The sequence below is a fragment of the Lissotriton vulgaris genome, chromosome 11 (genome assembly GCF_964263255.1).
Source record: "Lissotriton vulgaris chromosome 11, aLisVul1.2, whole genome shotgun sequence".
NCBI classification, from domain to species: domain Eukaryota; kingdom Metazoa; phylum Chordata; class Amphibia; order Caudata; family Salamandridae; genus Lissotriton; species Lissotriton vulgaris.
Genome location: NC_141699.1, coordinates 287,931,303 through 287,945,381, shown reverse-complemented (window position 1 = coordinate 287,945,381; position 14,079 = coordinate 287,931,303). Strand labels below are relative to the sequence as shown.

General features: G+C 46.0%; 1 protein-coding gene across 3 annotated transcripts in view; it reads left to right on the top strand.

Moving 5' to 3' along the window:
- TBX5 (T-box transcription factor 5) overlaps positions 1 to 14,079 on the top strand; it is a 474,913-nt gene that overhangs the window by 149,323 nt on the left and 311,511 nt on the right. For all 3 annotated transcript variants that reach the window (XM_086944743.1, XM_086944741.1, XM_086944742.1), the window contains exon 4: positions 899 to 1,018. In XM_086944743.1, coding sequence (XP_086800869.1) covers positions 899 to 1,018 — 120 coding nt within the window. The remainder of the gene's footprint in view (positions 1 to 898; positions 1,019 to 14,079) is intronic.

Genomic DNA, 14,079 nt, shown 5'->3' with positions numbered 1-14,079 from the left:
CTACATATCAAAGATCTCCGAAGTATAGGTGACCACGCATTACTGCCGCTTTGAAGAGTTTTACACGAAATGGTGTGTGTGTGTGTGTGGGGGGGGGAGGGGGTGATGGTGGGGGTTTACATTGGATCTTTTAACTTTTTTTAAATGTTATGGTCAATGTATAAAGGTAAATACTTTGTTGAACAGGTGGTAAAAGTGATTGTTTGCATTATTACTATTTTTTGATTTTTGGAACTTAGTGGAAAGCAATAGAAAATATTAATTTGTTGGGGCATATAGGAAGTGATGCGTTGTTCTATTTGAGGCGGGCAACAGTGTGTCTCCATTGAGAAGCAGACTTTGATTTAGCATCATGAGCATGATTGTTAATTTTGTGGTACTGAGATGGGATTCTGCGGTTGTGTGTAATGAGGTACAGAGAGAAGGCAAGAGTGGGACAAGTGAATGTGTGTGTGTGATAAATTAACACATGCGGGGAGAAGCGATGGTGCATTTTTTGTATTTTAAGGTTGTGAGGGACTTGCCCATACGCTTGAATACAGGGTATGTAGACGTAGTGGAGTAAGGGTATATCTATGGCACACTAAGATTTGAAAAGGGAGTGTGATGGTGCACTAACATGAATTTAAAGATGTGCAGGAAGGTATGATGGCTTATTTAATTGAGAATGAAAATGTTTGTGTGATGGAAGTGATTGTGTTAATGAGATTTTGATTTTAAGCAGGTGTATTTTTGAAAATGTTCCACTTTCCCTCAGCAGATATCTACATAATTATTGTCACTGATTATTTGTCCAGAAAAAAATCTTTAATGTTGTAAACCAATCTGCTTTATTCGTTTCTCACTGTAATAATTTCCCCACTTTTTCTCCCTCTTCATTGTTTTCTTTTACAAATAGGCGCATGTTTCCAAGCTACAAAGTGAAGGTCAGTGGGCTCAATCCAAAGACCAAGTACATCTTGCTGATGGATATTGTACCAGCTGATGATCACAGATACAAATTCGCAGATAACAAATGGTATGTACTCATAAATAGAAAGAGAAGCTTATATTGTAGAAGGTGGTATGGACGTCATCCAAATCAACTGAATACAACCCAGCTCATATAGAAAACAAACAAATGTAAACACTTGGGGATTCCTGTCCACGATTATCATCCGAAGAAAAAGGGGGTAAAATCAGCAGAATGAATTAGAGAATAGTTCTGTAGTAATTCTACTTTAACAGTAATGGCAAGGGTACGCTGGTCCTTTCAATTTTAAAATAAATGAATGCATGACCATTTGTTACATGTTCAACAGATACTGTAATTTACATAACTCGTGAATGTTCTTAGGAGGATTTATTTTATATACGCATTAAGCATAACTCAGTGAACAATACTGACAGCTTCATTTACAAGGGAACAGAAGTACAAAAACGGAAGGTGCTGGAGCCATTGGATAATCAACGTAAATACAGCTATATGTGTCACGTTTTTACTACCGAGCTATATGAAATAACATGGCTCCACATATGTCACCAACGTTTCTGAAAAAACACCTTCTTGTGTTTGCTAAAAATATATTGAAATAAGAAATATAGAGAGGTCACCACAGAAAAGGGGATCTTACTAATTCTCTTCAGAAGCTGGACCCCCTTTTCTACCATTCCTCATGCATTTGTAGGAGTAAATATTTTTGCATTTTTTAGTGTATGAATGGGCATGCACAATGTATGTGAATGGCCACGAAAAAAATTGGAAGTTTCTATGCTGTTTGCCTTGCCAATCTTCTGCCCTTAGTTTCCACCCACAACTCTATAGTACTACATGGAAAATTCACTGTAATATTGGAATTTTTAATCGGAAAAAATTAGTGAACCAGAATTTATAAATGACAACTGCAAGTATTTTTTTTATGAATCCAAATTCTGCTTTACTGTACAACCCTTTTTGTGACTTGGGCCCCATGTTTTACAGTGAATACTTGTCAAGTGATGAGGATGTTCCTTTGTGAAATAGGTACAGGATCCTGTATTCCTCTAAGAGTGGAGGTCTCAGGTCCTCATACGTACAGTCTACAAAAGGTTTCCCCGCATTGTGCTCAATATAATCTTCTAGATAGTTACAACCCTTGCTCATCCACTATGAGCATTGTGATTTTTTATTTGTGGCTCACGGCAAAAAGATTGTTTAAGTTACAATTTTATTTGTTGATTATTTAAAATTTTTACAAGCACAGCGTTAGAAATTGTGTAAAGGTATGCACCCTGTCCAAGCAGGAACCACAGTCCTAGACAGGGTAAGACGCAGCAGACCCTAAATTATCCTGTGCTCACCCTCTGGTAGCTTGGCACCGTGCAGTCAGGCTTAACTTAAGAGGCAATATACAAAGTGTTTGTACAACACTTTAAACAGTAACACAGTGAAAACACAAAAACAACTCCATACTAGGTCAGAAAAATTGAAAATAATTTTATAAATAAAACAATACCAAAACGAAAAACATCCAACAAGTGTAAGTGGAGATAGGATTTTTTAAAGAATAAATGTAAAATAGCACTTAGGGTCAATGAGTGCCTAAATGGGTTCTCTGGTCACACCAGACTGGGGCAAATTCAAAAGTTCAGGCCGATTGTGATGGAGTGCGAGACGTATGAACAATTGTTACTTACCTGTAAACAGGTGGTTCTCCAGTATTGGCGTCTTTCATAGATTCACATGCTTGAATATTCCCAGTCGTCGAAGTGGGAGTCCCACGGTAATAAAAATAGCAATAATGCTAATAATATATATATGTAATAACATAATACATAATAAAATAAAGATAATATACACTGAAAAACCTCTACAAAGATTCTTCCATAGGAATGCAGTATAAGAGAAAAAACTCATTTGTAACATATCAGTGTCATTATGTTAGTCCAAACTGCAGCCAATCAGGCTCAAGCACCCTCTAGAACCTTCTCCTCAGAAGCTCCTGTCCTCAGATTTTCGTAGCATCAAAGTAAAGTAGAGTGCCTGAGGAGAAGAGAGCCTCTGAGGGGAGGATGGGTGGGTCGCATGTGAATCTATGAAAGACACCAATACTGGAGAACCACCTGTTTACAGGTAAGTAACAATTGTTCTTCTCCAGTATTAGGGGTGTCTTTCATAGATTCACATGCTTGAATAGAATAGATAGCAGTACCCTCCTTAGAGCTGAGATTGCCAAGTAATTTCTCCAAATTTGAAGACAACAATATACAGCTTAAAAGCATATAGCAATCACAGAAAGAAATGGAGGAGGGATCAGAGGCTCACCTTATTGAAAAAGATGACGAAGCACTGCTTGCCCCACTGCGGTATACGCTTCGTTGACAGCTTCCAAACAATAATGTCTGGTAAAGGTGTGTCTGCTGGACCATGTCGCTGCTCGACAAATCTGGTGTAGAGGCACCCCGGCAAACAATGCGGTGGACGATGCCATCGCCCTTGTAGAATGTGCCTTCACTGGACTCGGTAAAGGCCTGCCAGCCTGCTGATGACAAAATGATATGGCTGAAGAGAGCCATCGTGCCACTGTTTGTTTAGTCACTGAATGCCCTTTTCGTAGCAGTCCATATGCTACAAATAGCTGATCGGATTTACGGAAAGGAGCTGTTCTGGAAATGTAGAATTTTAGACAACGTTTTATGTCTAAAGAATGTAGTCGCTGTTCTGCAGGAGATTTAGGATCCGGGAAAAAAGTCTTAAAGAAGACAGGCTCGTTCAAATGGAAGTCAGTAGGTACTTTAGGTATGAAAGAGGGATTGGTACGAAGTGACACTCCGTCGGGCTTAAACTGTAAATACGGAGGCTTGATGGTAAAAGCGTGTAGATCACTTACACGACGAGACGATGTTAAAGCCAACAGTAAGGCAACCTTCCAGGTAAGAAACTTAATTTGTGCTCGATGAATCGGCTCAAATGGAGGTTTCATAAGTTGTGATAATACCTCGTTGAGGTGCCATGCCGGAGGAGGGCGTCTTAATGGAGGAAACTTCCTGAAAAGTCCTTTAAAGAACTGTCAGATGATTCTGGATGAACAGAGAGACGTAGAGCCATCATGGCGGTAGCGTGAAATGGCTGCCAGAAAGACTCTCAATGTGGCATATGAAAGACCAGACTGAGCAAGGCTTAGAAAGAAAGGTAAAAGTTGGTCCGGAGTGGAATCGATTGGATGAATGTTGGATGCAGCGCACCAATGACAGAAACGTTTCCACTTTAACTTATATGTTTTGATGGTTGATGGAGCTCTAGCAGACGCTAGAATGTCTCTACATTCTTGGGGCATAGTTAAAGAGGCAAATTCAACGTATTCAGGTTCCATGCCGACAATTGAAGCGTCGACGGGTCTGGATGACAAATTTGCCCGTCTTCCATGGTCAAGAGGTCCGGACGTGGATGCAGACGAATGGGCTTGCATTGTGACATTAGAAGGAGTTCTGAAAACCAAGCCTGCCTGGGCCAACATGGGGCGATTAGAATCAAGCGGCAGGGTTGCCTGCGCATCTTCCACAACGTTCTTGGCACCAATGGGATCGGTGGAAACGCATAAGCAAACAGGCCGCTCCAATCCATGAGTAGGGCATTGCCGCTGGATTCTGGATGCGGATACCAACTGGCGAAAGTCTGGCACTTCCGATTCACTGGAGATGCAAATAGGTCTATCTTGGGATGACCCCATCGACGGAACACTAGGTCCAGAGTTGGTTGGTGCAACTCCCATTCGTGAGTGGATGACGCAGACCTGCTCAGGGAATCTGCCAGTATGTTGAATGCTCCCGACAGATGGACTGCCGTCATAGAAATGTTGTGACGAAGTGCCCATTCCCAAATTCTCTGAGCAAGACGAGACAGAGGCTGAGATTTCGTGCCGCCCTGTTTGTTCATGTAGTGCATGCTGGTGGTGTTGTCTGTTTGAACCAGCAGCGATTCCCCTTGCACCACGGGTAAGAAAGCCTTGAGCGCCAGGAAAATTGCCAGCAACTCCAGCCTGTTGATATGCCAGGTTCGCTGAATCGCCGTCCATTTTCCCTTGATGGAAAGGGCCAGGAGATGGGCACCCCATCCTTCCATGGACGCATCCGTGGTCAATGTCAGATCCGGAGGCTGGGCAAGAAAAGAAACCCCTTCGGCCAGATTGGGTCGTTGCTCCCACCAGAGCAGACTGGTCTTCATGCAGGGTGTCACTGTCACCTGATCGTTGAACGACCCTGTCACTTGTCGCCATTGCAGGTCCAATTCCTCCTGTATAGGACGGGTACGTAACCTGCAATTTGGGATCAGTGCGATACAAGATGACGCCATCCCCAGAAATGATTTTAACATTCGCACTGAAACTGACTTTCTTGATCTGATGGTGGAGACCAGATGAGTAATCTTCTGCCGCCGTTCGGCGGAGATGAACGCTTTTGACACGTCCGTGTCTATGACAGCTCCGAGGAACGTCCTGTGTCGCAGAGGTGTGAAGTGTGACTTTTCCACATTGATGGTTAACCCTAGAGACTTGAACAGGGTTTGGCACACACGTGTGTTGTGATCCAACTGGAGCAAGGATTGGGATTTCAGAAGACAATCGTCCAGATAAGGAAATATCTGGACTCCCTGAAGACGCAGGTAAGCCATGACCGGGGCCAGAACCTTCGTGAACACACGAGGAGCCGATCGGAGGCCAAAAGGTAGGACCTTGAACTGATAGTGGTCGTGACCCACTTTGAATCTCAAGTATTGCCGATGTCGATGGATAATTGGTACATGAAAGTAGGCGTCTTGCAAGTCTACTGTCGTCATAAAATCTCCGCTGCAGAGAAGTCGCAAGACTTCCGACAATGTCAACATGCGGAAGGATTGTTGCTTGAGGAATAGATTGAGAGCTCTCAAGTCCATAATGGGACGCCACTCCCCCGTCTTCTTTAGAATGAGGAAAAACCTCGAATAGAAACCTTTCCCTCGCTGAGATACAGGAACCACTTCGACTGCACCCTTTGTTAACAAAAGCAGAACTTGATGTTGCAGTTCTTCTAGATGGGGAGGTGGCGGACCCGAAGGCGGTGAATGAGGAGGAATCTCTACGAACTCCAAGGCGTGACCCTTGCGCACAATGTCCAAAACCCATTGGTCTGATGTTATTTGAGACCATTGAGAGTAAAACTGCGAGATCCGCCCTCCAACCTCCTGATGAACTGGAAAGTCATTGCCGTTTGTTGGTGTTGTTGGAACCTCTATAATTGGACTTCCCTCTATAGGACTTGGAGTGTTGTTGACGAGAAGATTGCTGATTTGAGTACCGTTGGTTTCCCTGATTGTACTGGCGGTACTGTGATTGTCCTCCTCTTGAAAAATTGGACGAGGTGCCCCGTCCACGCGCTCCACGAAAAGGCTGCTTCTTGAACTGTAAGGACCCAAGCGACTTTGCCGTGTCGATATCTTTCTTTATGGTCTCCAATGAGTTATCGATATGAGAACCAAACAAAGACTCTCCATCATATGGAATGTCAATTATTTTTGACTGGACCTCCTGCCTGAACGACGTGGATTTCAACCATCCCTGGCGTCGGAGCGCTGCCGCACTGGCAAGGATACGGAATGCAGTATTTGCCACGTCCACAGCACAGTCAATTATTTCCTCCGAAGATCTTTGCCCATCCTGGAGGATCTGGAGCGCTTCCGCCTTGGATGTCTCTGGAAGCTGTGCAAGCAGCACGGAAATGTCTGACCACATTTGCCGGTCGAAACGACCCAAAATAGCTAGAGCATTTGCTGCACGGGCTGAAGTAGACGCCATGGACGAAAACTTCTTTCCAATTGCATCTAATCGCCGACCCTCTCTATCTGGAGGGGAAGTGATAGGCGCTGCTGGGTTGCGCGCCCGACGTTGCGCTGCCTGAGTCACTACGGAGTCTGGCTTAGGATGCGAGAGTAGACATGCAGGCGAGCCCGTTGGGGCCTTATATTTCTTCTCCAATCTAGGTATTTGGGCAGGCAAGGAGTTAGGAGCCTGCATGATCTTTTGCCCTTCTTTCCAAACAAATTCTATAATTGGAATGGTATGGACTTGCTTATAAGGCTGGTTCTTAAAATCATAAAGGAAACAGTCTTCATCTCGCTGCACCCTTGTTAATTTAAAGCAGTCCGCCGCTTTATCCATTAGTTTATGAAAACTAGCGATGTCCACCGGAGGCGAATCACTTGAAGCACCCTGTTGTGGCGAGGGTGTCTGAACCCGATAATCATCGAATTCCGCCATATAAGGATCTTGTTCATCATCCGTATCCTGATTAACCTCACCGTCCTCCCTCTCTGGCTCCGACTCATTATCCATATCAGGCTGTGGATTAGCGGGGAGAGTTGTACGCAAATGGTCTGTAGCAGATTGTCTAGGAGGTGTTTGCTGAGGCGGAAACGACAGTGCTGCGTCAGAGGTTACCTGTACCTGAGTACCCTGGGGGGTAGGTGGAAATCGTCTATTGTAATCATCCAACATATGTTGGAGGTTGGAAAACAGCGACATTGGAATAGCCGCCATAGGAACCTGCACGCATTGATCCTCGTGCTGGTCTACAGGTTCTTCTTCATCTTCTTCAGAACTAGTGTCCTGACATTTGATTATCAAATCCGATGGACTCTGAGCGTCACCATAAACAGTTTCATCCGGAACGGATTCCGTCTCATGGTCCGACACAAACAACGGAGATGGTGGCTGAGAAGTAGGTGTTTGTAGTTGAAGAGAAGAATCCTCTACAATGCTGATAGAAGACTTCGTTGCCGGGACTGAAGTGTCCAAGGGCACTAAGGGCATATTGGCGAAGGACAGAGAACTTGAAGCTGTCGTTGACACAGCCGTAGATGACGATGACTTTGAAACATTCGCCGTAGACGGTGATGCCTGAGATGCTTCCGTCGACCTAGGAGGCTTTGACCCTACCGTAAACGATGTGGTCGTCGACGTGGTTCTGGACGTCGACGGTGTATTCGACATCGACTGGGTCGTCGACGGTGTCCTCGACGTCGACTGGGTCGTCGACGTTGTCCTCGACGACGACAGGGTCGTTGACGGTGTCTTCGACGTCGACGGTGTCTTCGACGTCGACGGTGTCTTCAACGTCAACGTGTCTTCGACGTCGACGGTGTCTTCGACGTCGACGGTGCCTTCGTCGACGGAATCTTCGTCGTCGACGGGAGCTTAGCCGTCGACGGGATCTTCGACGTCGACGGGACCGTAGTCTTCGTTGACGATGGCTTTTTCGTCGACGATATAATAGGGATCGTCGACGAGACTGAAGAGATAGAGGCTTTCGTAGACGTGAAAGCCGTTGACGAGAATTTCGCCGCCGACGACGACGCCGACGTCGTCGTGACTGTAGTCGTCGACGAAGCCACAGTAGCCAATTTCGTCGTCGGAATGGTCGTCGACGAGCCCGTCGACGACCGCGCTGTCATAAGTGTAACCACACTTATAGAGGCTGGAAAAGACGCCTGAGAGCCAGGTCTCGTGGGCGTAGACACAGCGGTCACAGTAGCAGTAGGTGGCACTGTAGCCACAGTCAAAGCCAGCTTTCTCTTTTTTAGAAAAGGAGATGGTAACTCCTGAACACTGCCACGCTTAGAAGCCACAGAAGAAGGAACTGACTGGAGACTTTCTGCGTCAGAAATAACTGCGTCCTTATCTTGAAGGCGCTTCAGCCATAAAAGAAGACGACCCTCCCTGTCTCTGAGGGTTTTAGGAGGGAAAATTCTACAGAACTTACAATCAGCCACCTTATGTTCTGGATAAAGGCAGTAAATGCACTTTTGGTGGGGGTCCTTCTCAAATAAACGTAGTTTCCCACAGGAAGAACAAGGTCTAAATAAAGACTTCTTACTTGACATCTTGAGAAACTGAGTAGAAGAGTAGGTATGAAGAAAAAACTGAGCAGAGCTCAGGGAGACTCCCTTCACACGACGTGCGGTAGAAAATCTGAGGACAGGAGCTTCTGAGGAGAAGGTTCTAGAGGGTGCTTGAGCCTGATTGGCTGCAGTTTGGACTAACATAATGACACTGATATGTTACAAATGAGTTTTTTCTCTTATAATGCATTCCTATGGAAGAATCTTTGTAGAGGTTTTTCAGTGTATATTATCTTTATTTTATTATGTATTATGTTATTACATATATATATTATTAGCATTATTGCTATTTTTATTACCGTGGGACTCCCACTTCGACGACGGGGAATATTCAAGCATGTGAATCTATGAAAGACACCCCTAATACTGGAGAAACAGGGACCTACTTAGGTCTGCTGAACAACAGTACCTACATCCGGTCTGGCATTGATGGCGAAGAATATGCGAGGCGAAGCCAAAGCGATGTGTCGGTGTCGAGCCAAACAGCTAAACAGTGGGTGGAATGCGTCAAGATTATCCATGCAATGGCAGTGATTCGTCGGTTTAATGTGCGAGGCACCAGTTCGGAATTCGATGTGCCTCTACTGCTCTTACAGCAGGTGATGCGCCGATTCTGAAGACGATGTACTGTTTCCGAGTGTGATGCACTGCCTCCATTCCACGCTTCAACAAGGATGCACCAGTTCCAACCTACACAAGGGCGAATAAGCGTCGGTTCTGGTGAGGTTGCATGGGTTCTGTAGTATCCTCTCCGGCCTGGTAACCTGCAAATGACCACGTCACACACAAACCTTTGTAGCGAATGCAAGAGTGCAACTGTTAACCAACTGTACACATTGAGTCATCAACTTTATTAACCACTCCCGATTGATTACGTCATTTCTTCAGAGTCCATCAGTGACCAGAAGGGTCCCGCTATACATATGTACAAAGACACTTTATCTACCCCTTTGTTAAATGAAAAACACAAATGTTACACATATGCATCATGCCCCCTCAATGAGTCGTCAAGGTACTTGAACAGGTCTTCCAGAACTGGTCATGTGAGGTTGACATAGCGGAGGATCAAGGCCTGCATCAGGCACCAGGATGTAGAGGTAGGTGTAGGAGGTAAGCTCTCTGGACTTTCAGGTGGTTATATCACACCTCTGACAACTGGAGCCAATGAGCATCGAGGTAGTTGCTTGAAATGCAACAAATTCTTTGTTATCGACTTTCTGGGATGTTGAGTGGTCACAATATGTCCTTTGCTCATCACACTCCTCAGGGATTCAGCATCAAACGGGGCATCAGACTCACGCTTTCGTTTCTGCTTGACCAGGACTCGGTCTCCTTTTTTGATAACCGTGTTCCGATCAGACCGGCTTTTATCAGCATAGGTCTTCATTCTGGACTTGTGCTAGAAATCCGTTGTACGGATCTCGCCTGCATCTGTCGACCTGTGTGTGGTCCATTGTGGCAATTTAGTTACAAGGGCACTCCCAAACATTAAGGTGGCAGTGCTTTCACCTGTAGTGGAATGGGGAGTTGATCTGTAGGCACTAAGGGCTGAACATAGGATCACTTCCTTCTAGCGCAGTGCACTGAACTACTCCCTTTAGAGTTCCCAAGAAGCGTTCAACAACACCATTGCCCTGTGGCCAGAGAGGAGTGCTTTTCTGATGTTTGACATTCATGTAGTGAGAAACTCTTTAAACTCTTGGCTGTTAAACGGTAGTCCATTTTCAGACTTAAGAATGGAGGGGATACCCCATGTTGCAAAAATGTCATTTAGATCCCAATTATTTTGTCATGTGACATGTACTTCCAATTTCCCCTGATGGAAGGCCTGCTGTCAGGTTGACAGCAGGCCTTCCATCAGGGGAAATTGGAAGTACATTTCAACAGCAAACATTAGATGATGTCCATTGTGAAGGGGTCCAAAGAAGTCTACTGCAAACCTCTCACACACTTACTTCAGGAGGTCAGACATAACTAATGGATGCTGTGTTGATTTAGGAGACAAGAAGTTGGACATATGACAGGTCTTTGATTCTCTTTTAACTCTTGCGTCAAGGTGAAGAAACCATACACGGTCTCGATTAGCTCACTGGGTGTCGACAATAACACGATGTTCCTCATTGACTAGTTCAATGACTTTTGTTGCAGGTTCACTGGAATGACAAGCTTAGAACCTCATCATATAAGGCCTTCCTCTGTAACAGAGTTCCTTGCTCACATTTTTCTGTATAAGTCTTTTCATTGAAGCTTTGCCTCTGGCACATTTCCAAACAACACAGTTACAAAGGATATTTTTGTAAGCAACAAGTCATAGGATCAAAGGGTAGCATTAATCACGCCAGCCAATCGTGTATTACAAGGAGGAGAGTTTTCATGTCAAACACACAATGATATCTCACCAACCCACCATTACCCATCCATCTGTTCATCCTCGGCCTCCCCACTCATGTTGTCATTCTATAGTTAGCCAATGCAGTCCATATCTTTTCCTACTTCCTTGGGCAGCCCCAACTTTGGTATACAGCCTTCTCGGCTTGCTGACACCAGTCTACATCTCTTACCCAGTCTTCAATTTTTGGCACGATTGGTACTCCCCACTCTGGTGCTATGTGTCTTTTTACCACCCCAGCTACCAATGTGAGCCATATCGTGGTGTATTATGGCCAGCTTGCCCCTCCTGTTATACCCAATATTTGCCATTTTGGGTCTGCTGGCACCGGGGTTCCCACCGCTGCCATCAGCTGGGTAATATTTGTCCAATATTCCTGAAATTCAGGGCAAGCCCAGAGGATATGAAAGAAGATGCCTCTTTCTCTGCACCCCTAACACACCCTTCAGAGTTACAGCAGGCCATGCAGTGCTGGAGTGTCCTGTCGGTATATGACCTATGTAAAATTCACAGTTGTATCAGCCAGAGCTCCACTTGTATGGCAATTTCCCTCAGGCACTGTTTCGCTTCCTCCCAATCATCGTCCGCCAACAATCCCACATCTGCCTCCCATGCCCCCCTCAGGGTACTCTGTATATCTGGAGAGTTATTCATGATCTTTTGGTAGGTGAGGGAGACCGCTTTATCAGTCATTGGGTCAAGTAGGTCTTCCGGGGGGAAGTATTCAGGTAGCTGCTCTCCCACTGGTATGTGGCACTGGAGAGTGTGTCTCAACTGTAAGTAGTGAAATCTTTCCCCATCTGACATTTTGTATTCGGACTGTAGCTCTTGGAACGTAATCATGGCCCCACTGCGCCAAACGTCTCCCAGTTGCTCTATCCCTATAGGATTCCATCTACAAAATCCCTGTAGTTGCCCTACCTCGCCCAAAAGTTTACTGTCTCAGAGTGGGGTTTGTTTGGTCAATTTAATTTTCCATCCTAGTATCCTCTTGGCTTTGGGCCACAACTTTACCACCGTCAGAGTGTGCGCTGGCAGCAGCCCGTCCCGCTTGTTACTGTATAATACGCCCTGATAGCCTCTGTTTCCCGTTGCCAGGCAATCCACTCGGAATGCAGGCTCATTTTGTGCTCCATATGCCCGGTCGTTAACATTGACAAGCTGGGATGCTAGATAGTAGGTCCTGATATCTGGCATTGCCAGGCCGCCCTCGTACACCCCCTGCTGCAGTTTATGATGAGCTATTCGTGGGCTACCTCACCCCCACAGCAGGATACACTGTTCAGCCTCAAGTGCCAGGAAGAGAGTCTCTGGCACTCGGTATGGGGTGTTCTGCAACGCATATAACAGCCGGGAGAGGGCCATCATCTTGAACAGAACTGCCCTACCCATAAGCGAGACCGGGAGGTTCTGCCAGTGTGCCACGTCCCTCCACACCCGCTCAAGTTGGACATAAACGTTTCGGGCCATGAAGTCTTCTTCAGTTTTGGTGATCCAGATACCAAGATATTTGAACTCCTCCGGGTGCGCCAAGGTCGCGCAAGGTGGAACACTAGGGATTTGTCCCAGTTTATATGGTAGCCCGAGTAGCTGCCAAAAAGATAGAATATGTGTATGAGCCTGTGGAAAGTCTGGTGGGCCTTTAGGCATACAGCAGGATGTCATCCTCGTATAGAGAGATTCGCTCTTCCCATCCACCCCCACGTCTATACCTCAAACCAGCGGGTCCCCACGGACTCAGGCCGCCAGCGGCTCCAAGGCGAGTGTGAAGAGCAGGGGGGATAGTGGGCCGGCCTGCCTCATACCCCTATAGAGCAGGAATGGTCTACAAATTGTCCCATTTACTTGGACATTTGCCATTGGTTTGCAGTAAAGGAGTTCAACCCATTTACAAAATTTCAGTCTGAATCCTACCCTGGTCAGAGCCGCGAAGAGGCATGGCCACTCAATACTGTCCAATACCATTCGCGCGTCGAGCAACAATGGTGCAGCTGCCTCAGTCGGTCAAGCCGCCAGCCACCTGCAGCACACCGTTTAGGCAGTGTAGATTCCGCCTAGTGCTTCTGTGTGGAATGGAGCCTGACTGATCTGGGTGGATGACGGTCGGTACCACCGGCCCCAGTCGACTAGCTAGCACCTTTGCCAATACCTATAGTTCGAAGTTGAGCAGGGAGATTGACCTATACGAGCTGCATAGTTCAGGGGGCCTTCCTTTTTTCAGAACGACAATAGCTGCCATTTGCAGATCTTCCAACAGTTGTCCCTCATCTTGTGCAGCCATAAACATATTGAGCATTGGTTGGACCAATGCTGCGCCATACATTTGTATATTTCTGCTGGAAGGCGGATTGGGACTGCTGCCTTCCCAGCTTGTAGATCTCAAATGGCCCCTACTATCTCTTCTGTCATCAGATCTTGTTCAATGGCCTCCTCGCTTTCCCCCTACAATGTCGGAAGAGGAAGTTCTTGTAGCAGCTCTGCGCTGTTTGCTCCCGACCTACTAAAGACTGGTTGGTATAGTGCTGTGTAGTAGGTTGAAGGCCCCTACTATGTCCGCTCCTGTGGTTTTGGAGGGGTAGCCTGGATTGTGAAGTTCCAGTACCCAGTTCTGGCCCTTATCTCTCCTCTCTAGCCATGTTATCATCTTGTTGGCTTTGTCACCAAGTTCAAATATATGTCTTTGTGTGGCTATGTGTTGTGCGACAAGTCCCTGAGCTCTCCCTGTTTCAGTCATAGTCAATGCCTGACCTTGGAATCTGACCCCATGCCCTTCCCCAGTTGCATCTCAAAGTCTGTTATT